The sequence below is a fragment of the Sebastes fasciatus genome, chromosome 11, assembly GCF_043250625.1.
Source record: "Sebastes fasciatus isolate fSebFas1 chromosome 11, fSebFas1.pri, whole genome shotgun sequence".
Taxonomy (NCBI): Eukaryota; Metazoa; Chordata; class Actinopteri; order Perciformes; family Sebastidae; genus Sebastes; species Sebastes fasciatus.
In genome coordinates, this window is record NC_133805.1 from 24,595,238 (window position 1) to 24,619,223 (window position 23,986).

The 23,986-nt window shown below is 39.1% G+C and overlaps 2 protein-coding genes across 2 annotated transcripts; both read right to left on the reverse strand.

Annotated features, from left to right (window-relative positions):
- Nucleotides 1-337: 337 nt before the first annotated feature.
- On the reverse strand, nucleotides 338-7,479 carry and2 (actinodin2). Its single transcript, XM_074649742.1, has 6 exons — nucleotides 6,774-7,479; nucleotides 6,153-6,244; nucleotides 4,601-4,645; nucleotides 2,872-3,023; nucleotides 1,457-2,359; nucleotides 338-1,221 (listed from the first exon to the last, which is right to left on the reverse strand). Exons 2-6 carry the CDS (start codon nucleotides 6,223-6,225, stop codon nucleotides 799-801), a joined length of 1,596 nt encoding a protein of 531 aa, XP_074505843.1. The 5' UTR covers nucleotides 6,226-6,244; nucleotides 6,774-7,479; the 3' UTR covers nucleotides 338-798.
- A 6,080-nt stretch (nucleotides 7,480-13,559) lies between these two features.
- LOC141777467 (COP9 signalosome complex subunit 9-like) lies at nucleotides 13,560-23,584 on the reverse strand. The gene is made up of 3 exons (XM_074651730.1): nucleotides 23,380-23,584; nucleotides 19,995-20,067; nucleotides 13,560-14,170 (listed from the first exon to the last, which is right to left on the reverse strand). Exons 1-3 carry the CDS (start codon nucleotides 23,497-23,499, stop codon nucleotides 14,133-14,135), a joined length of 231 nt encoding a protein of 76 aa, XP_074507831.1. The 5' UTR covers nucleotides 23,500-23,584; the 3' UTR covers nucleotides 13,560-14,132.
- Nucleotides 23,585-23,986: the final 402 nt, after the last annotated feature.

Here is a 23,986-nt window from a genome sequence, read left to right on the forward strand (position 1 = left end):
ATGTAACAACAATGAGCTATTTTTATAATGCTGGGACATAAACTGGTGCCAGCTGGCTCTATGAGGCTCAACTATATGCTGCATGTTAGTTGAAACATCTGGAGACTGATGTGATGAAATGCTGTGTGCAGAGTAGGCGCTCTCTAACATGATTAAAAACATTCAGAATATTTGTCGGAAGACTTAAGCAGTGGTGTTTTGCTTTTATCATCATGAGGTTTTATACTTGTATTTCCGTCTGTGACCTCAGTGTGTGGATGGTTAAACCTCTAAAAAGAAAATTCTGAAGTTTTTCAAATCTTATTTTATTTAGAACTTTATAAAAACTAAACAGATGAAGCATTATGAGGTTTAGAGTTACAGAAAAATGTGAAAAACAACATTAAATAGGGTGACTCGAATGGAAACAAAGAATGTACAACAGAGAGAAAGTCTTGCCCACAAACACAAATTCAAACTACCCCTAAATCTATAACACATCTATACATACGACTCTTTTCTACAGACATACAAGTATTTAATACACAAGTTTCACATGTTATACTGTATGTTGCTTGGCCCTCTTGAATTGTCCCCCTTTTATAAAAACAGACCAAAATTAAGAAACCTTCAGATTTTCTGGGAAAATCCGATTTAAGAGCTGCAATATTTTCTGATTGATTTGATAGTTTTGTATGGACCATAATGATATTGTGAAAGGTTGTGGTCCATGAAGTCCATAGAGATTAGGGACTACAGAGTGAGCTCCATTTCTGCCATGTGAATTATGTAGCAGATGTTGTTTCTGTTGTCTAAAATCTATTTGTGCTGGCTCATGATGCCCCTGAGGAAGTCTTCAAAGCGTGGGACCGTGGCCTCCATGGCGGGCTCATCAGCAGCTTTCTCCTCAGCAGCGGCAGGCTCATCAACAGCAGCGGCAGGCTCATCAGCAGCAGCGGCGGGATTTGCCCGACGCAGGCGGCAGTTGTAGTCGTATTCTGGGTCGCAGTCGGGGTCGGGCAGGATGATGCCATCCTTGCCGGGCTTTGGGGCCTCAATGGCGGAGGGTGAAGCAAACCTGCCGCATCTGGGGTCATATGGATGGCAGAAGGGCTTCGCTGGAGCCTTGATGTCGGCCTTGGCCTCATAGCCAGACTTCACCGGGGTGCAGTCTTTGTCGTAGTGCACATAGCAGTCGTGGCCCTCCTTGGTCTTGCCAGGGATGCCGAGCTTGTAGCGGACCTGGTTGATTGATTGATTGATTTGTGTTTTTGGTTCAAAACAGATGAAAAGCAGATCATAGATAGCAAGTGAAAGCATTATGCAACACCCATTTAATTTTACTACATCATTTAATTAACCAAATGAAAAGGAAGAGACAATAATAGAACCATTCAACAAGCAAGATTAAGCCTACACTAGATTAGTCAAAACATTTAACTATTACTATCGTAGTAGCAGGACTTCAAATTCAGACCTGGTGCGCGGGGATCTGTGGAGCCGGCTTGCGCAGGGCAGCAGCGGCTGCCAGTATGCAGTACGGGTCATAGCGAGGGTCGCAGGCCAGAGGAGCAGGAGGAGGTGCGGGCTGGCCTTTGGGCGCGTACTCCAGCACGGGCTTGGTGAGGCCAGACAGCTTGGTGGCGGTCAGGGGGTTGCAGCCACCGTCATAGAGAGGGTTGCAGTGTTGCTCTTTAGGGGCCTCCTCTGCAGCAAGAGGAGCAGGAGCAGCGGCGTGGGTCACACACAGAGGGTCGACTGCTGGGTCACAGCTGGGGTACATCAGGTGGTAGAAGCCAGTGGGGGCTTTGTGGACCAGGGTGGGATTGCAGTAGGGGTCCCTGGGGTCACATTTGAGTGCGGCGTAGGATGGGGCCGGGGCAACGGCCGGGCGGTAGCCATAAGCTGCCCTCAAGTGATACTGCAGACACTCCACGTCTTCAGGGCTGCAGATCCTCAGCAGCTCAGACCTCTGCCCAGCGCTCAGGAAGGGCTCCAGGACGGGGGCATAGTGGTAGAAGCCAGTGGGGCTCTTCATGGGCATGGGCAGCATGGGAGTGAAGATGGGGGCTGGCATCTTGGCTGGAGCCGGAGCCGGCTCTGGCTCCGGGGCAGCAACGTTGTGGGCGAGGTGGAAGAGGCAGTAGGGGTCGAGGTAAGGGTTGCACATCCTGACGGCAGCAGACTTGATGGACTCGGGCATCACCAACGCAGCCTTTGGCTTGCTGGTGGACTCGGAGATGCACTCTGGATCATCGGAATCGGCACAAGACTTGTAGATTTCACTGATGTGCTTGAGGTAGTGGTTGAAATTCGGGCCCTCCTCTGACCTGTGCTTGTTCTGCAGATAGGCCAGGTACAGACGATCCAGATCCTCAACCTGAAATGATGGGCGAAACATGAATGAATCTGCTCTGAATCTATATGATTCACATGCAATAGAGAGTAAAACTAAACTAAAAATAAAAGCAAAGGAATTTCAACAAAGCCCTTGAAAGATGAACACTTTCACACAAATCCTCTGAGGAGGAATGTTCTTTTTCAGCTCACTGTCTTGTTACTCATCCATACAGCCTGAGTGTTAAACCACTGAGCTCTCACTGGGACTAAGAAGACATGCTGGAACATGACTTGCATTGCAGAGTAATTTAGCATATCAAGAGGGTAATGCCATATTAATACTTTCATATTATCATTGTCAAAAGCTGTTTAAATCAGTCTTTTTTGGCAGAAAGTGTTGAGTACATCTATAAAAAAAAGGAAAAAGAAAAATTCCTTAAAATCAAACTGAGGAATACTGTATAAGGATGACAATATAAGGAAAAACAAGCACTGTTTCGTAGTCCTCGCTGGGATAAACTAAATAATTAATGTGAAACAAACTCCACTCACTCCCTCCTGGTTGTGGCTGTTCACGAAGTACTTGTACCATCCCCAGAAGTCCGGCAGGCGTTTGAACTGGGGTACAGCAAAGGGGATGTTCCTTCTGTTGCGGACCAGCTTCTCCGTGTCCTCGGTGTTCACATCGTCAAACACTGCAGGCACTGAGGGGAGAGGAGAGGGAACTAAACCAAGTGTGTCGGAGCCAGTATTTACAAATGATGTATTAAAGAGTAACTTCGGTATATTTCAATCTGGACCGTATTTTCCCACGTTTTTGTGTCTAACTGACTAACGGAGACAGCAATTTCTGAAACTGGTCCAGTATTGAAGGAGAACGCTGCAGACGGCTGCTGCGAAATGAGCTGTGAGGGCAAATGAGCAGCATCAATGTAACGTTACGTCCACTAAAAGGGCCTTTTTTTTGCTGACGGGCTCAGATTGTTATTATAAGTGTCTGACAACATTATGGAAAGTTTTTCTTTCCTTTCTCCTGATCCGGTCTGTTTGTTATTGTGTCCAAATCCCGCTCAAGGAGAAGTCTGGTTGTGAAATCTGAATATCCGTATACTCTGGCTCAAATAAATACGGACGGCCATCGAAATCAAAGACCTCATCCACATTGTTGAAATCATCTAAATATTCAGCAATGACATACAAATCTGCCGGCTGCTACTTGTGTTTCCACCATGGATGAATTCCACTATTCCACCGTTGTCTTCCAGCAACACGTCACCTCGCCAGATTTCACTAGACTTCTCCTTGAGCGAGACTCTTTCCGTAATGTCAGACACTTATAATAACAATCAGAATCTGTCAAGGCATAAACAAGCACTTTTAGTGGACGTAGATGACGGTGCCAGCTTGCCCCAATAGCACCATATTGCAGTCTGTGAGTAGCTGCCGTCTACAGCGCTCTCCCTCAATACTGGACCAGTTTCAGAAATTGTTGTCCCTATTAGTCAGTTAGACACAAAAACATGAGTAAATAGGGTCCAGGTTAAAAATACCTGTTACCCTTTGAGTTTGTCATGTTATGATTTGAGCATATTTTTTATGCTAAATGCAGTACCTGTGAGGGTTTCTGGACAATATTTGTCATTGTTCTGTTTTGTTAATTGATTTCCAATAATAAATATATACATATGTTTATGTTGATAAGAGTATTAAATGTTGATAAGAGTATTAAATACTAGTATTAAATCTCCCTTTAAGGTACATTTTGAACATATAGAAATGTGTTTAATTTGCAAATAATCGCGATTAACTATGGACAATCATGCGATTAATCGTGATTAAATATTTGAATCAATTGACAGCCCTATTAGTAATATTATATTCAATTTCTGCCAATAGATCCCCCTAAATGCTACACACTCGTCCTTTAACCCAAAAATATTCGGTTTAGTATCATATAAGGCAAAGAAAATCCTCACATTTGAGAGGCTGGAACCAGCTAATTTGGGCCATTTTCCCATGAAAAATGTATTTAAAACGATTAATCAATTATGAACATTTTGGCCAATTAATTTTCATTTCAGCTCTAGATTGTACTTCACCAGATTGTAAGGGTGTATTGTGACTGAGCATGTATGTTGTGCTCACTGGCTGAATAGAAGAAAGGAAGATTAGTTTTATAACTGTCCGTGATTTAAGTTTTAAAGTCCACTCCCCAAATTCATGTTTGACCTCAGTGGCTAAACAGCCAACGTGTCCCACATGCCACGTAACAGGTCCTTACCTTCCTCCTCCCTGCGCTGCTCCACTGGAACAGCCCCCAGAAACTCTGTAAAACACAAGCAGCAGCCACATTAGCAGCAGCAGGGACGTTAGCTGACTCGGACCAGATGTTGAGCTTTCCCTCAACATCAGGGAAAACGCTGACCTGCTAATAAGCCCCTGGGTGAAACACGGCAGGTGCTGGGACTCTGGCGCCCTGCTTCAGGCAGCATCCTGCCGATTAAACACCCCATGCACGCTCTGTTTGGCTTTGAGCCAGACCGGTGGAGTTTGTGCAACTACTGGGGGCCTCCTTAAAGGTAACATGTAAAACTACAAAGAGTGGGCCCTCACACAAACCAATTACCAATGCACTGTAAAAGTGGAAGGTTGGAGGGTGGCAGACATGTTTGTGTACATCTCTGTTTCCACCAGAGCTTTCCTTCAGAAGTTTACGACTACTAGAAAACAAGCCAAGTCAGCTGATTATGGCAGAAACATCCGGTCCCCCTTATTTATTAATGTGGAAATTTTCCAAGAGGATCAGTGTTTTTTATGACCCTAGAAAGATTTACAGGATCAGCATGGCATGCTATTTTAGTATTCAAGAGATGGTAATGGCGTCTCTATAATTCTTTGCCATAAGTTAATGTGCATCAAAATATCAAGAGTAAAAGTATTTGTTATGCAGACAAACAACCCATGTGATTGTTATATTGTTGTATATTTTATTATTATATATTATTATATAGTGTTCCTGATGTGATTAGTCAGAGTAGAGCTCACTTAAATACATTACACTGTTGGGTGGTTTATAAGTAACACGTGTCATATCTAATAAACTCATCATACATTTTCTATATAAAATCTCAAATAGTAGAGTAACTACTATCTATCAGATAAATTAAGTAAAATATGTTCCTCTTCCACTCCTCTGGAGTAGAAGTAGCAAGTCACACAATATGAAAGCACTCAAGTGGAGTACAACTACCTCAGTATTGCACTAAAGCACAATACTTGAGTAAACATGTTCAACAAAGGCATCGCCCAAAGGAAGGAAGATGATTAAATGGATTAGAAAGAAAATAAAACTAATCTCCAGCAAACTTCTGTTACACAACATTACATTTTCGTGAAATATGGAGTACTTTTACCTCCTCAGGCCTTTAAAAATTCTTCAAATGGAACAATCTGAGGAGGAAATATCACGCTTTTGACTTGTGAAATGAAAAGCATAACTGTGAACGGGGGTTTGCAGGTAACTAGAGAGGTTGGGAACCACTGGTCTGAAGTTGTCTCACTGCCACAAATATTATTGTGAAAAAAACTCTAAATACAATAAACTTCTCATCTTCTCTTCTTAAACTACTTATTTTCTGCCTAAACTGTAAATTGTAAAGATACATATTGTCAAATTTCGGAATTAAGAAACCATTCAAGTATCATTAAAGAGTTTTAAATTCCCCGAAAAGACCAGAGGTACCTTCAGTGATATGGCAACATCTTTGTGACAAAGATCAGATAAAATCATACATACATTTTTAATCAGTTAAAATGTGTAAATCAAGTCTCACCTGGTAGTAAAACAATAGCTAACAGGACTCCTGTGTGGATCAGGGAGAGCGATGGTCGTCCAACACGTGCCATTTTCTGTTTTATGTGCTTCCTGAGGTGAAAAGACAGAAATGACATTCACTGATGTTAGTTTAACAGAACTGTATTTGAGGATGATTAATAAAGTTTGAACTTCTGGAATTATACTGTAATATTGCAATGCAACTATAGACTTGGATTCCTGCGTCTTGTTGGTTTTTTCAGCTGTCAGATATGGAAATGAGAAGACAATGCACTCGGAACAAAGTGAGAGCTTTTATGTAAATGGCTGATGCCAAGACAATAGAGAGGATTGGGGACATGATGTAATAAAGCTTTTTTTCAAGGATTATTGAGAAAAAATAAGACTATAGTTATGAATATCAGAATATAAAGCGACTGAACTGAACAATCAAACAGCCAGAAGCTTGAAATGTTCTTCTGTCTGTTGAATTATGGCCGCTTTGCTCAAAAAGAGAAATTGTCATCTACAGTTTCACACAAGACTTTCTCACTTTTCATCCAAAGACAATGAAGCTGGAGTTGCAGACAGTTGAACTTTTAAATGTATAAACTTTAGCAACAATCACACCAGTTCTTACCTGCAAAGGTGCTGAAGTTCTGGCCTCCTGTGATCACCTCTGGATCCAGTGGCTGCACTGTGGTTGTCTTGAGCTGTCAAAACCCTTTACCTATGGGACAGACAGGAAGGAGAACATTTTAAAGGAGCCCCCTTGATCATTAAAAACAAAAAGGCATGTCATACGGCTCCGACATGCTGGCAGGCGCTCCAGGATTGGCTCCTGCGCTGCCACCCGTCCAACCAATAGGGGTCCTGTAATTAGGAGTGTTGAGCAGCACCACTGCTTTCAGTGGAGAAACATTAACAAGGTGCCATTTAGCGGCATGTTTCTTTCCTCACAAGTTTGGAATTTGGGGTCAACACACAAGGTGACATTGTATTTAAGCCACTAGTTGATTTTGAGATTTGAAATTTACATAAACGGCTCAGTGGGCGCGAACTTAAAAAACTGTAAGCTGTTAAATCCACAGTTTGAGGCCTCTGTTACAGGAGAGCAGATTTATAAAGAAGTGCTTGAGGCTATCGCAGAGGTGGTGCTGATAAAACTTTCAGAGGAAACGGTAGAGCAAGAGGTAGTCCTGATGATACAAGAAAAAAGATATATAAAACAAGATTCTAGCTGTAAATAACAAACAGTAAATACCTCCTCTACTCAGTCAGATAAACCTCCCGTCTTTATTCCAGTGCTTCAGCGCCATAGTCTCTCTGAAGAAATTGACTGCAAAGAATAAAAAATCTATTTCTGAAATAACTACTGTGTTGCATCAGTGTATCGACAAATGTGTGAGCAATATTGTCCAGGGTGACAGGTACGTGACTCATTTCAGAAGTTGCACCAGCCGTTTTGATCACGTTCCCAAACTTGATGTCAGAAGTCTGCAGCTATGTTCTTGTTTTTTTTATTCTTATTGGCCAATAGACCTTCATTAAAAAAGAAAATTTCACATTTTCAAAAATATAGAAGTGTCAGTGAGAAAACAAGCATTCTTTTCCTCACTACACCCAAAGTTTTTTTTTCTTGCACACACATGTTTTTTTTTTAACAACATGGAGGAAGCTGGAGTCCTTAGGAGAGCCAGGCCACTAATGAAGCTGCAGAGCCATTAGGGACCAGCATGCCTACACTACTGTTTGTTTGGTTCAGGCTCCTGATGCTTGGATTGTGCCACGTAGCCTCTACAGCCTCCAGCCTGTGTCTATGTATATACAGTATGGGAGCTATGGAAACTAGAAAACGTTAGCTGAAAACAGTTAAACAACCCAAGATGCAACATTTGAAGGTATATCTTCCCTAAAAAAACATATAGGTGTAATTCATACTGTGCAATATCATTTTCCACTTGTGCAATTTTGTTAATAGTCTGTTTATTGTCAATACTGTATATACTGCTCCTTTTTTTATACTACCTTCTATTTAAATGGTTCATATTTTGTTACACTGTGCTTAGCTCTTTTTTTACTGTGTTAGCTGATGCATCTTGTTTTTTGCACTATCCCCTTTGCTGCTGTACACTGCAAATTTCCCCACTGCGGGACTTATAAAGTAATATCTTATCTTATCTTATCTTATCTTATACCTACATAACATAACTGTAAATATACAAACAATAGAGAGTCGTGTTCCCAACCTTTTAGTCCCGTCAGATTAACTGTATCTCGTAACCCGTCATGTCGCAAATGGGTTCTTTTGAGTTGATTTTAACTGGATGTTACAGAACATTATAAACAATAAAAAGGGGATATTGTAACAATAATTTTTCATACAATCGCATTGTAAGTGTTTAGGTTGGTTTGCTCAAGTTTGCATTCCTGCTACCAGTGGCAGAAGCTATGTTTCATCAATTTATCCATTACTTTTAGCTAACTATTTCAACCATTTACCTGTTAACTATTTCAATCGTTTATCTGTTAGTTAACTATTTCAACTGTTTATCCGTTAGCTAACTATTTCAACCATTTACCTGTTAACTATTTCAACTGTTTATCTGTTAGCTAACTATTTCAAACATGTATCCATAACTTTTAGCTAACTACTTCAACCATTTACCCATTTACTATTTCAACCATTTATCCATTAACTATTTCAACTGTTTATCCATAAGTTTTAGCTAACTAACCTTATGATCCCTGCAATTTACACATTTCAAAATAACTGGGGCTGTCACAAAAGGAGACAAATGGTTGTCTTCTTCAGCTTTTCAGATGTCTGTCTCTTTCTGTGCATGGAAAATTCACGGCAACTTAAACAAAAATTTGGGCTAGAAACCCGTAAAGCGTCTCATACAACTTGTGAGAGAAAAGCTCATTAAAAACACAGGCCCTTGTAAAAATGAAGATGCCTGTCAAATGCTTTTATGTAACAGCACTTAAGATCTGGTTCAAGTTACATGTCACACAAATAAACCAGCAAGGGATCACTCTGTGATTATTATTCATTTAAAAGTTGTGTTGTCAAGTTAAAAGAGGAAGAAATATTTGATGGAGGTAACAGGAAAAAGGTTTTTGCAACAACCTTTTAGACATCATTTATTGGTATTTCCGATGCAAGAAAGAAAGACATGATAATGCGTGTTGTGACAGTGTCCCAGATGCTCAGTTTCATATTCTGGCTCAGAGCAGTGCTTACATCAAATTAAGCTTATGTACATAACTTCAAAATCTCAGACATTTTAGATTTTCCATTGTCAATAGACCAGTGTGTCAATGCAATCCCAGACTAAAGCTTGTAGCTTTGAGTGAATGTTTACGTTCACAAATATTGACTCAACTGTCAGAAAAGCAGATAATGTTGGTAGTGTCTAGAAGGTAACCCATGAGTTGGGAAACTATCGCGAGATGGTTAAGGTTAAGCATTGACCTTGAACGGTTAAGGTTGGGCATTGACCTTGAATAGTTAAGGTTAGGCATTGACCTTGAACGGTTAAGGTTAGGCATTGATCTTGAATAGTTAAGGTTAGGCATTGACCTTGAACGGTTAAGGTTAGGCATTGATCTTGAACGGTTAAGGTCAGGCATTGACCTTGAACGGTTAAGGTTAGGCATTGATCTTGAATAGTTACGGTTAGCCATTGATCTTGAATAGTTAAGGTTAGGCATTGATCTTTAATTGTTAAGGTTAGACATTGACCTTGAACGGTTAAGGTTAGGCATTGACCTTGAATAGTTAAGGTTAGGCATTGACCTTGAACGGTTAAGGTTAGGCATTGATCTTGAATAGTTAAGGTTAGGCATTGATCTTGAATAGTTAAGGTTAGGCATTGATCTTGAATAGTTAAGGTTAGGCATTGATCTTGAATAGTTAAGGTTAGGCATTGATCTTGAATAGTTAAGGTTAGGCATTGACCTTGAACGGTTAAGGTTAGATATTGATCTTGAATAGTTAAGGTTAGGCATTGATCTTGAATAGTTAAGGTTAGGCATTGATCTTTAATTGTTAAGGTTAGACGTTGACCTTGAACGGTTAAGGTTAGGCATTGGTCTTGAATAGTTAAGGTTAGGCATTGACCTTGAATAGTTAAGGTTAGGCATTGACCTTGAACGGTTAAGGTTAGGCATTGGTCTTGAATAGTTAAGGTTAGACATTGACCTTGAACAGTTAAGGTTAGGCATTGGTCTTGAACAGTTAAGGTTAGGCATTGACCTTGAACGGTTAATAGGTCGTCGGGCAGCAAGTCTTGCGAGAGTTTTTTCAAATTTTTGCCAGATTTCGCCATTTGTGGGTCCCCTTCTAGACACGACCGATAATGTTCCTTTGTTGTTTGTCTTTTCTGTTGCCATATTGTTTGGATTAGCCTCAGCTGTACTTTATGTGCCAATTAGCAAATGATAGCATGCCAACACGCTAAACCAAGATGGTGAACATGGTAAACATTATACCATGTTAGCATTAGGTTTTTGTGAAACAGGTAACAGGCAACAGAGCGAAACCCTGCTGCTCTGGCAGTGACAACTGTGTGTCTATTAGTTGTTAAAACCGACTGACAGCTGATCCAGCTGTGATCAGCTGTCACCGTCATCCGAAACGGACATTGCTTCTTGTGTACAGAGTTTCCTCTCTCCTTGCATCTCTTCCTCGCCTTCTCCGCTCGCATCACGCAAGAATAGGAGGCGAGGAAAGGAATTGAGGAGACACGTTAGCATAATAAAAAGCACAAAGTCATTGTGAGCATGTTAGAATGCAAAGTGAGCATTTAGCTCAAAGCACCGCTGTGCATGAGTACGGCCTCAGAGAGCCGCTAGCATGGCTGTAGACTCTTAGTCTTGTTAATGTAATATAAATTATATAAATTATAACCTAATCCTGTCTAATCTCTACATTGTCCTGCTCACCCAGAATTTGGGATTCTTAATAAATAATCTTCTTAAAGCGCTCTACAATTGGCATTTCATTCTGCAGAGTATTATTCCTGTTCCTTTGCAGATTTGAAGTTGAATCATGTCTGGACAGGCTAATCTTGACTTTCTAAAGCATTTTTAATAAAGTTGATTATTTCCTGCTATTACAGACACTTCTGTTAATTGGCTCTGATCCTTGAGCCTGTAAGTGGTTCACATTACAAATCCAATCAGATAATACTTTGTGTGTGTTGCTGGTAAATGCACAATTGAGAGTTTCGGAGTGTAATTAATACCATTGTCTTGTACATAACTGTTGGAAATTTCTATGCTGACAGCACAGTTCTCTGTTTTGCTGATTCTGTACAGCAAGCTGTTAAAAACCTGCAGTTTGCATTTTGTGCTCTTCAGAAGCCTCTTATCAGTCTCCAACTTGTGCTGAATAGTAATAAAACCCCAATATGCTGTTGGCCAAAGCTAGAAATAGTATTTACCTTCAGATCAGCATTCTCATTGGTGCTGATATTGAGTCTCCCATTATCTTTTGGAAAAGATAAAATCTAGGCCTATATGACAGCTTACTGACAAACTGAGAATGAAAACTACTTTATGCTGCAGTGCAGAAACCAGGCTGGTCTCTGGCATGTTCTGTACACATCGTTGTGAAGCAGACTTTCTTTTTGACTGTGGTGATGTAATCTATAGGTGGACAGCTGCAGCAGCACTCACATTTTATTGCAAAAACTGTCCTGGCTTTTTCATTTTCGCTGGAAGTCTTGGTTTCTGTCTATAAAGCTCTTCTCCAGAAGTTATCATATCGTATTTTGTTTATTGGCTGCAGTATTGGAGTTGATCACGCTCGCTCTGAGAGTTGGCTGATCCTCAATTTACTTTTACGTTCTGAACGTCGTGTTCCTGGAATAAACAGCAATACATCTTGAAGTTTTAAGATAACGAGACAATTCAATTATCTTATAACTGACCATATGAATTATCAAACTGGTAATGTTCACAGTTCATTCTTGACCTATGATCGGTAGTTCAGAAAACAATGTCACTTCTGGAGCTTTCAATAAAGACCACAACTAACAATTGTTTCCATTATCCATTAATCTTTAGATGTCTTTCTTTGTCCGACCAAAAGTGCACAACCCAAAGATATGTTTCTGGTCACATAAGGCAGATATAAGCAACAAATATTCACATTTGAGAAGCTGGAATAAAGGAATTTTTTGGTATTTTTGTGTGAATAATACAATGAATCTATTCTCAACATAGTTGTTGATTGATTTTCTGTCATTCGACCTATTAATCATCTAATTGTTTCAGCTCAACTTTCCATTTCTGAACACTTTAAGGACCTATATAGGCTAAAAAAAAATTTAATTGAATATCTACAATTCCAATTCAATCTGCTGATGAAGATCATGTGATATGATTGAAACCTGAATGAGCTTCTACAAGGACCTTCTGGTGAGATTGTTTTCTCGACACAGAAATTGTAATGAAACTGATGTTCAGTGTAATGAGTTTAAAAAACAAAACATTTATGACTCATTTTGTTTTATTAAAATTAGCTTGAAATCATTGAGTGTGTTTACATGCACGTTAGTGTCCTGGTTTTGTTGAAATCCGGTTATTGGTATCCTTCTTTGCATGACTGATAGGTGACAGGAGATATTATTGAATTATCACTCTGTCCTAACTTTGTACAATTTGTTTTCTGAAGTATTAAAGGTACAGTGTGTAGGATTTGGGGGCATCTAGAGGAGTGGTTGCATATTGCAACCGAGTACCCCTCCGCTTACTCCTCCCTTTCTAAGACTGCGGTAACGTGAGCTGCCGAGTGCAAAACCGCGGTGACACCGTTCACCTTGCTCAGAGGCCATCCTTACCATTATTACACTACTTTAGGAGCAATTGAAGTCAGACGGCGGCTGGCGGTACCACGGTTTTGCACTCTGCGGCTCACGTTACTGCAGTTTCACAAGCGTGTCGGAGAACTACGGTGGCCTTCAGGTAACGTAAAAACGTGGAAGGCTCTTTCTAGAGCCAGTGTTTGGTTTTTCCGTCCTGGGCTACTGTAGAAACATGGCGGAGCAACATCATGGACTCTGTGAAGAGGACCCGCTCCCTATGTAGATATAAACGGCTCATTCTAAGCTAACGAAAACACGATTCTTAGGTTCAGGTGATTATACACTAATGAAAACAGAGTTACGAATATTATATCCCATTTCTGACAATAGATCCCCCTATTGTTACACACTGTTCTTTTAAATGGAAGGTAAAAAATAAAAAATAAAAAATATAAAAATATGTTTGCAATGTTCACAATTTCTGTCTTCAAAATCTTGTAAAACAAATCTACTTTATGTTTTTAAGTACCAAGAAAAGTGCTCTATAAATATATATATAAAGAAATATCATTATTAAACAGTGAATGAGGAGAATCAGACACACTTACGGCTTCATATATACAAAATGCTATTTATTCATTTTTGACCAGAAAAATAAAGTGTGGATGCATAATTGCTGTACACATATGTGCAAATTAATGGCGTAACAGGACACACTGCAGATATAAAATCAAACACACAGAACATGATGTGACTATCACACACTGTCATATAAATAATTTAAGCCATTTTAGCAGACCATCGTTCATCATATGCCATCTGCAGCATGTTTAAGGGCGACAGCATATGGAGCCTCTGCCCATCACATGTATAATTACGCTCCTAACAGGTGTTCTCCAGCACACCGAAACCTGCAATCCAGTTTAGAAGCAGTCGAAGACATGAGCACGATACAAGCTCATAATTTTAACATACCATATATGAAGGAATCCTTGGGATCTTAAGAATTTCACAACATCTGGAGCCGGTGACGGCTTTTTAAGGATGTTTAAAAAAAGCCTGAAACTACGACAACTATGAAAGGAAATTGTATGTCATTAGACAGTAAATGGTTGGTTTGCTTGGAAGGTGTGGAGTGGCGTGGATATCATCCATCATTACTGTGAAGACGTGTTTAGTCTCTGTCACTGGATGTCATCATCATCAAACAGATCCTCAAAATCTGTGGAAACAAAAAGCACAATTATTAGACTAAAGTTACACAATGAAACGCTGGCTGTATTTCAAATGAAGTCAGACATTTTCTCATAAAGCGTTATAGGTTGAGAGGGTTGGAGGGGTGCAGCAGGGTGATAAAAGTAAAAGGATCTGGGAATGCACTTGCTGAACGGCCTTCCTGTGGGTCTGACAGTTTGTGAGGTCGGAGGTCAGCAGCAGAAGTGTATGAACATGCATGGGAATATGTGCCACATCCTCTGTTTCTGCAGGTAGCCTTCGTTTAAAACTCACTACGATCCAGCTTAAAGGAAAATAAGCTTTCATTACTACTTCAACTACTACTGTTGTCACTGACATTGCCTTTTTAGAGATCATCTTTTCAGATTTTTTTTGTAGGGCGGCCACTAACGATTATTTTCATATTTGATTAATCTGTTGATTATTTTCTTGATCAATCGATTAGTTGTTTGGTCTATAAAAATGTCCGAAAATGGTGAAAAATGTCGATCAGTGTTTCCCAAAGCCCAAGATGACGTCCTTAAATGTCTTGTTTAGTCCACAACTCAAAGATATTCAGTTTACTGTCATAGAGGAGTAAAGAAACTAGAAAAATATTCACAACTAAGTAGCTGGAACCAGAAAGTTTTTACTTTTTTTTCTTAAAAAGTTACTCAAACAGATTAATCGATCATCAAAATAGTAGGCGATTAATTTAATAGTTCACAACTGATTGATTAATTGTTGCAACTCTACTTTTGTGTTTTTGCTAGAGCTGCAAGGATATGTCAATCAGAAAATTAATCTGCAACTATTTTGATAATTGATTGGTTTTAGTCATTTTTCCTGCAAAAATGCCAAACATTGGCTGGTTAAAGGTTCACAAACGTGAGAATTTTATGCTTTTCTTCAACATATATGTGTTTCGTTACCAGTGTTTTTCATTATTTTAGGCACAACATTAAATCAACTTATTGAGAAAATAATTAGGCAGATTAATAGTTGATGAAAAAAATCCTAAAAGTGCAGTTTTTTCCTGGTAAAATAAAATCTAGGACTGCAACTGATGATTATTTTCATTTTTAATTAATCTGCCCTTTTTTCCTATTCCTACTGTTTGATCTGTAAAATGTCAGGAAAAAACAGAAACTAGCATTACCGCCTCGCGGTTGTACACCACCAACCAGTCAAGTTGCAATTTACATCCATGTCTGTCCAAAATGTCATCACTTCATCATTACATCTTATTAGACAAAATCTTATTATCTTATTTGTGTAAATCATGTGAATTCTCAAGATATGGCCAAAAACATGTTTTGTGAGGTCACAGTGACCTTGACTTTTGACCACCAAATTGAAAATTGTGAACTTGTGCCAAATTTGAAGACATTCCTTCCAGGCGTTCCTGAGATATCGCGACCACGAGAATGGACCGGACGTCCGTCTGTACAGACAACCCAAAAACATAATGCTTCCTGCCACAGCTGTCGCCGGTGCGGAGGCATAAAAAATCCCATCAACTATCCCTTGAATGTTGTGTTTGATCAGCAGTCCAAAACCTAAACATTCAATTTACAATCACATTAGACATAAAAAGCACTGTGTGTTTTTGGCAGTTTTTCTTTTTCAAAATAAACACGGGTACATTTTCTGTCGATAGACTAATCGATTAATCGATTGATCAACTAATCTTTTCATACTGGGTAAAACAAAGGAAGGAATGAGCTCTACTTATTGTCTTTATAGCTTATCTCTTGATCCCCTTACGTTCAATAAAAAGAAAAATGAAGTGATCTCCCTGTACTTTTATGTAAACTCTAAATGTCGTTCTATTGTGCTGTATAAGTACAGTCTGCAGTCAGTCAGTTTACATACAGTACATTGTGTGCAGACTACACTGAGTTTGTTATCCAAAAGTCCTCCTTGTGCACAGACTGCTGTTTTAAAAGGTGTCATCAAACACTCAAAATCAGACAGATGCCAGAAAAACATCATTTTGGCTCTAATTGAAGCCTTCAAAAGAAAACATAACACATTACCTACACTGAAAGACAGGTATGCTCAGGTGACCAAATTCCTTCTGTCATGTTGTGACTGCTGGGACAATATTTTTCTTCTGAAAGTCATACTAGCCAAAAAATATATGGGTGCCCAAATGTGGACGGCGTCACGCTGATATAGGAAAAAGGCCTTTCTCAAAATGTTGCAGCAAAGTTGGAAGCACCTTATTGTTTAAAATATCACTGTATGCATTGAAGCATTCTGATTGTCAACCCGTAGTAACTGATTCAGTGAACAGGACTATTGAATAAAAGCGTCAATGAAGAAACATATTTATTTAAACTATACAATAAACCATGCAGGTAAATTGACAGTAGATAATGTATGAATGACTGTGAGCTGGTAGTGTTCATACTGTATTTTAAACCCTAATACTTCACAAACGTTTCCAAAGAGATTCATTTATATTTTACTTGCAGTAACAGTTTGATTATACTGCGGTTTCCTGTTAGCCTAGAAAGTAAAATCCCTTAAAATCACGAGGACTAGACTTAAACAATTAAACTGCTGTGGCCTGAAATAACACAAATTAGCACCAATTATCACTTTTGTGACTGTGAAAGAACGGAGCCAGTGTGTCACTGATTATTTAAATGAATTAACATTTAAAATCCCTTTATAGATGTAGGCCAAGGGATCGGGGGCTGCTTTCAATACACGCCTGGAGACAGTTAAGTGGTACACATCTCTATCAGAAGGGAATAACGCCTGCCACCCTGAATTAGCCTCATACAAAATACATCCAAAGAGCTCCTGCTGAGATGTCTGCGTGGAATCTGTGTCGCACATGGCGAGAAGTCGTGGCCGTTTGATGTGGCAGCGCCTCGGGACAAGGGATCGCGCTACATTATAAAACACCGTTAGTAAAAGGGGAGGCGGAGGTACAAGGAATGTTTTGAGGCCAGTAAAGAGATTTCCTGCAGTGGAACCAGCGGCGCTCTGACGCCCAGGAGTGAAATAACAACGTGTGCTAATAGATTCAATCTGCTCTGGCTGACTAGATCCTATTTGAAGACTCCTCCTCAGTTAACTTCAGATTACCTGAGCAGCAAAATTCATTTGCATTGATTAATGTATTTGTAAAACCCTGTGAGAGGATCAGTACAGCCAAAAGGTGTTGTAAGCCGTGTTGGAAATTTACATTTTTGTCCACCTGCCACTGTGGATGGTGGACTCCAAAATCTACCAGTCATTCAAGATTACCATTGCTTTTTTATATATATATATATATTATGTAATAATATGTATAATGTATACAAATCTAGCAGCCACTTGCATATTTTACCAGCATTTGGCTGGTGGCTGGTGCTAATTTCCAACCCTGGTTGTAAGGCTCTGTCTGTTTATAAAGACAACTTTAAGGAAAAAATCCAAATTGAGTCAAATCCACATATCAGATTCAAATTCTGTGAGAATTTCATAAAAAATCTACATGGCTGCCGAAATCCAACAACATTTTAACTAAAGCCAGGTTTCCACCTAAAGTTCCTGGTCATTTTAGTCCCTGGAACTGCTTTTCGAGGAACTAAAAGGTTCCTTCGTACAAAAGACCTGCGAAGATTAGGCAAATTAAGCAGGGTTTATGCTCGCCGTAGTGAAGCCGGCGTGAGATCCATGTAACAGAAAATTCCATAATCGCGCCTTTCGTGTAGTGCTCGAAGGCTCCGCAAGTTGTCGCGACGCTTGGTCGTGCACCTCTGAATTTTTGTAACTACGTACCCACTGCACGCGCTGCGCCTTTCATTTCAACGTGGATGCCTTCGAGGGAAGACTGGCCGAGCAGGTTCGCCTGTACAGACGTCTCTACGACTGTTCATTGAGAGACCACAGGGACAGTCACATGACATTAAATGCTTGGAAAGAAATAAGCAACACACTGGAGAAAGACGAGGCTTTTTGCTAGAGGCTGTGAAAGAATATGAGAGATCGGTTTGTAAAAGCTAAAAAAAAAAAAAAGGTCTCATGGAAAGAGTGGCGAGCTGAGGGGAAGCACCGAGACGGAAAATAATTTAGACTTGGAGGTAAGCGACGTTATAATTACAGTACACAACTGCAATGTTTGGTGGTACGTTTGTGTTTATGATTGTTGCCAGGCAGCCTACTTTCTTTTCCATTATCACTCGTTGACTTCTTGTTTAGCCACAGAATATTTTTTTTTACGCCCTCTTGCATTTCAGAGCATACTGCAACAAACAACGCATTGAACATAAACGCCTCTGTGCTTGCTCGTAGCACGTGCCGTCTACGCGGTGTCTCCCTGTTTCATCTAAAAAAAAAAATGTTTGAAAAAAAAATAAACATCAAGTTTTGTCTCACTGCGATGACATTAACTGCTGCATGTTGGATGTAATGAATGAAATGCAGCAGAGGGAAATTAAACTATGAGCGTCTGTCTCCACAGTAAATCATCTGTTGAGTGTGTGATGGTTATTTATTTGAAATCAGAAAATAACTTTTCTTTCTCTCATTCACAGCACCACGGCGATGTCTGTCTCTTCTAACGTTACCGCTCACCCTATCAGCTCGCTCACGCCCTCTTTTTCTCTCTGTCTTTTTGTTTAATGAGTCGGGAAGCCGACAGCAGAGCCTAACTTCACTTTAAATGTTATCAAACAAAGAAACATGTTTTCCCCTCGTCCTAAAATGGTCCTAAATCAATACTAGCGTACGTCCTTGTTTATGAATGAAACGGTACAGTTGAAGCAGCAGCGCTGTGTGTGTGTTTCACCAACCAGAGACGGTCCTCTCTGCAAACTCCACCCCAAAACTTCCGGTACTTTCAGAAAGTACTACCCCTCTGACCAGGGCCTTTTTGGGGGATAAAATGTCCCCTGAACTTAATTTAGACCCTGGACCCTGTGGTCAAAACGCAATGAGTTCCTCAAAAGGTTCCTAGGTCCGGGGGAAAGTTCCTGCGGTGGAAACGAGGCTTAACTAACTAGTCTCTGTGTTTTTTTGTTTATATGTGGGGCTTATGTACAGTATTGTGACACACCCTTCTCCTGCTAAGTCCCACCTATCGAATACGTACTTCAAGACATTCACTTCCGGAAAAGAATTTTCCACCCAAACAAAAATGTCAGACTCTGTTGTAAACAATCTGCCGAGCAGCCTGACGTCCAAAATTCGGAAGTACTAATGTAGCAGAAAAAGCACAACTCCACAGAGCAGTTCTAGTACATCCAGTGGTGCTATAAAATAACCAGTGGCCCCACCAAGTGCACTACTTGGCCCCCCGACTCCTCCCAGAAGAAGGCAATAACTGGAGTAATAAACTTTGTCATCTCCAGGCACATGAAGCATTGTTGAAACGCTGGACACGCACCCAGTCTGCAGCATTTCAGCGGAAAATGTATCTTTGGGGACTAACCCAATGTATCACTAGCCGGTGTTTACTGCTATTGGTGTGGCAGTAGATTTTGGGCATGTGGCTCCCAATTCTTTTATTTCATGTACAATTAAAGATATAAAATTGTTTCAAATCTTAGACACATTGTGACTGAAGCTCAGCTAAAATGTACTCAAATAAGCTTTGAACTGCTGTGTACTGTGTGTACAGAGTTGTCTAACAAGGATATAGTATACACAGCCCTAGTCCTATTAAAAAGGGGTATATGTTCTCTGCAGACAACATGGACTAACTCCGTGCACAACAACAATAAATCAGAATTTCCTCAATATTTTATGAAGTTTTGCTGCTGAGAATCTCAGTTTGCCATTGTGCAAAGGTAAGGCAGAGCAAGTTGTATGTATATGAAGAAATCATTTACCATTGAAGAAGTCAGAGTGAACTGCCTTTTCATTGGCAGCTAGGTCCATCAGCAGTCCTGTGCTTCCCCCAGCCTGCCAGAGAACAAACATGCAGCTCAGAGGCACTAATTCAACCCAAGAGAGACAAACAGCCTATTACTAACAGCCTGTTTGGATACATTTGTCATTATAATTTAGTTGTAGTCAAACAATGAATCTGCAAAGACAGTATGTGTTGTACTATTATGTGAAGGTCTACACACTAGAGAATGTTAAACCCTATTTTGGAATCGCCGCTGTTTAATTTTGCTGTTTTCATCCCAACCTGCAGACGGCTTGTAAATCCAAAAGACAGCTTTTTGTCGAACCTTGTTTAGTTTATCGTCCATTTTATTTTGCTCCTAGTGAATACTTTAACAAATGTCAATTTGTAAAATTAATTAGATCAGTGAGATGCTACAAAATACTACAGAATCAGCCTTATTGGCCAAGTATGTGTACACATACTAGTTTTGACTCCGGCTTTAAGTTGCTCCCGATGTACTTACACACAGAACAATTTACAGGAAGATAGAAATAGACATACAGCTAAATACAAGGACGACAAAGCTGAACAACAGTTAAAAAGTAAACAAAAACTATTATGTGCATACAAGTAGATGAAAATAAAATATATACTTTATATATAAATATAAATGTGTAAAAAGCAACAACGACCTACAGTACATGTCTATATACAAGTCAAGTGTTGTGTAGATTGTAAACACCTACTGGACAGACAGCTGAGCTCTTTCTCCAACAGACTGATTCAGCTTCGCTGTCACAAAGACCGATACAGGAAATCTCTCCTGCCCAAAGCAATAACTCTCTACTACACCTCACGTCTGTCTCACAGAGAACTCTCAGCTTTACAGTTGCTGTCTCAACCACACTCCACTCTGTTCTCCTCCTGCAATAACCTTGCACATGTTACATTTTGCACATCTACATTTGCACATTTACTACCTTATTTTGTTTTGATCTAAAAACAAAACATTGTAACTTGCACACTTTGCTAATGTATATAGTATTCTATGTTTATATCTGTTATGTTAGTTGTAGTAGTAGGGTATATTTACTGTATAGTGTATTCTTATATTCTTTATATTGTCTATTCTATAGATACATTTCTCTAGTATTGATATGTACATTTTATTTACTGTTCCAGTGCATTGCTTGGATAACTTGCTGCTGTAACACAATCATTTCCCAATTTGGGATAAATAAAGTACATCTATTTATCTATCTATCTATCTATATATATATATATATATATATATATATATATCTAAATAGTGCAAAGGAATACATATTTAATGGGTAAAGTACTAGATTACTTTATATACACGGAGAAGTGGGTGGTTAGATAGATAGATAGATAGATAGATAGATAGATAGATAGATAGATAGATAGATAGATAGTAACTTTATTGATCCCGAGGGAAATTCAAAATTCATTTAATAACATGTATTAATTATTTACATTGGCTATATTAAGTCTGTTATATAGGCTACACAGTATACGTATATCATGCAGGATTTAGAGATGGAAGATACGTGTTACTTAGTTCCCACTACATGTTAAATTAAAATAAAATGTATAATTTTGATTAATTGTGCAGCCCTAGTTATCATTGGAAGGGAAATTGTGGGGACATTATTATTATTAGTTATTTTTAGACAAGTCTTCCATGTCTGCAAAGGACCCTGCTGAGCACTGGGAGGAGCCACAGGATCACCTGAGCTTCACCTGGAATCAACCACACACAGGTGAGCTCAACCTGCCCTGAATCAAGCTCATCTTACTAGGAGGAGAATCATTACTGTGTTTGCTCTGCCACCACAATGAGTAACTGCATGGAGCTGATATCTTATGTCATACATCTTTCTCTGTTTGTGTATTTAATAATAAAGAGCCACCACTTTGGTTAAAGGGGAAGTTCATGTCAATACATAGTCCCTTAGATTGCAACCCTCCAATATTTGCACAATGGCTTAGAGATATGTTATATTTTATTAAGTTGGAGAAAATCCGGTATACTATTAAGGGGTCAGCCGACAAGTTTTTATTGATTTGGCAACCTTTTCTTAGTCGTGTTGATTCCTTAGACTCAGATAACTTTGTGGCTGATTAAAGTTTGATGTATGTGTGTGTGTATGTATGTGTATATATATATGTATGTATGTATGTATGTGTATGTATATATACTGTATGTATATATATATATATATATATATATATATATATATATACATATATATATATATGGATAAAGGATATGTGTGTATATATTTGACCAGGAATAATTTAAAGGAAACATTGGAAGGACCCCTGATTTGTCTTTGTGTTCAACTCTTCGGCTTAACTCCTGTGCTTGTTTTTATGCATGTCAGTGCCCTAGATGATAGGGTGTACTGTCCTAAACCTCTAACAATTTATCAGGATTTATGTTTATTTATTTTATTTTATTTATTCATCTATTTATTTATATTTATTTTTGTACACTTGTTTTTTTTTAGTGCCCTCTGGGTATTGTCATGGGTGGGATATCTATCAGTCCAAACATGATTGTGCAGTGGATTGTCAGAGTTGTATTAACAAAATTCAGAAATAAAATATATATATATATATATATATATATATATATATATATATATATATATATATATATATAGATAAGATAAGATAAGATAAGATAAGATAAGATGAACCTTTATTAATCCCCAGAGGGAATTTCAGGTGTCAAAGCAGCAACATCAGCCACCAGAGTGAAACACAGAAGAGGTAAAGGTATACAAAAATTATAAAAACAATAATAGAGATATAAAAGATACAGAGTGAATTGGTGATAAAGGCTTACTGGGATCAGGACCCAGCAAAAAGAAGGCCACAAGATCAATATAAAGAAAAAAAACACTGAAATATCTGGACAAAAAAGACACAATAAATGAGAAAAAGGATAAACTTTCCATAAATATGTGCAAAATCTGCTAGGACTTATTTAAATGAACAATTGCAGCTGGAACAAAGCTGATCCTGTAGCGCTTTGTTCTGCACCGTGGGACCCTAAACCTCCGACCAGATGGGAGAAGCTGGACCTCACCAGACTGAGGATGAGAGTCATCCCTTGTGGTGGTGTCTCAGGTCCTTTACTTGATGTCCCTCTAGACTCCTATTGAGTTACACCTACAGCAGTTATTGTATTAGTAGTGACGTTAACTTTAGCAGGTAATGTTAAACAGCCTCTTACCTATGAAGGCATTAACGTTAGACTGTAATAACAGAGGTTGTTTGTTACAGCAGTACAGCTACCTGCCGCCAGCTGTTTATAAAGCCTACCTAGAGAGATAACTGAGCTCACATACCTCCAGGTCCAGGTCCCCGTACGGCCCCGGTCCCTCCGGGAACATCTCGTCCACAGCCGGCTTCATGGAGACGGTGGAGTTTGACTGATCCTTCAGGGACATCGTCTTATCGCCATTCATCAATGTTATTATGATTAGCTACAGAAGCTACAGAACAAGCTAGTGCGGTGCCCGGTGAAAATAAATCCGACGTGCAAGTGAAGGTGGAGACACAAAGGTTCCGCAGCAGGTTTTTAGGTGAACTTATTGTGTCATCCTTCATTTAATATTAATACACGCGCTTGAATGAATGAATGAATGAAAGACTTTATTTCGAACATAAAATAAATAAAAACAGATACAAAATAATAACAAACAAAACAAGAGTAATAGTGTCCGAAAAGGAGTAGGTAGAAGAAAAACTTATATTTCCCTACCCCTTTCTCATTTCTCCTCTATTAACTCATATATCATAGAATGATTATATAATATAATATAAAAACTATCCCAGATTTATTTACATCCCAAGTTGAATATATGAACAGCATCCCAAGTTTATTTACAACCCACAAATCCATCCGGAGTTAAAAAGTATATAACCAACCTTTAACACAACTCTTCCTCAACC

Coding starts and splice junctions, on each gene's coding strand:
- LOC141777467 (XM_074651730.1), bottom strand. CDS start 23,499: ATGAATGGCGATAAGACGATGTCCCTGAAGGATCAGTCAAACTCCACC. Junction 20,068..23,379: donor ACGGGGACCTGGACCTGGAG/GTATGTGAGCTC, acceptor GTTCTCTGGCAG/GCTGGGGGAAGCACAGGACT. Junction 14,171..19,994: donor TCACTCTGACTTCTTCAATG/GTAAATGATTTC, acceptor TTGTTTCCACAG/ATTTTGAGGATCTGTTTGAT.
- and2 (XM_074649742.1), bottom strand. CDS start 6,225: ATGGCACGTGTTGGACGACCATCGCTCTCCCTGATCCACACAGGAGTC. Junction 3,024..4,600: donor GCAGCGCAGGGAGGAGGAAG/GTAAGGACCTGT, acceptor CTCTCCCCTCAG/TGCCTGCAGTGTTTGACGAT. Junction 1,222..1,456: donor CACAGATCCCCGCGCACCAG/GTCTGAATTTGA, acceptor TCAATCAACCAG/GTCCGCTACAAGCTCGGCAT.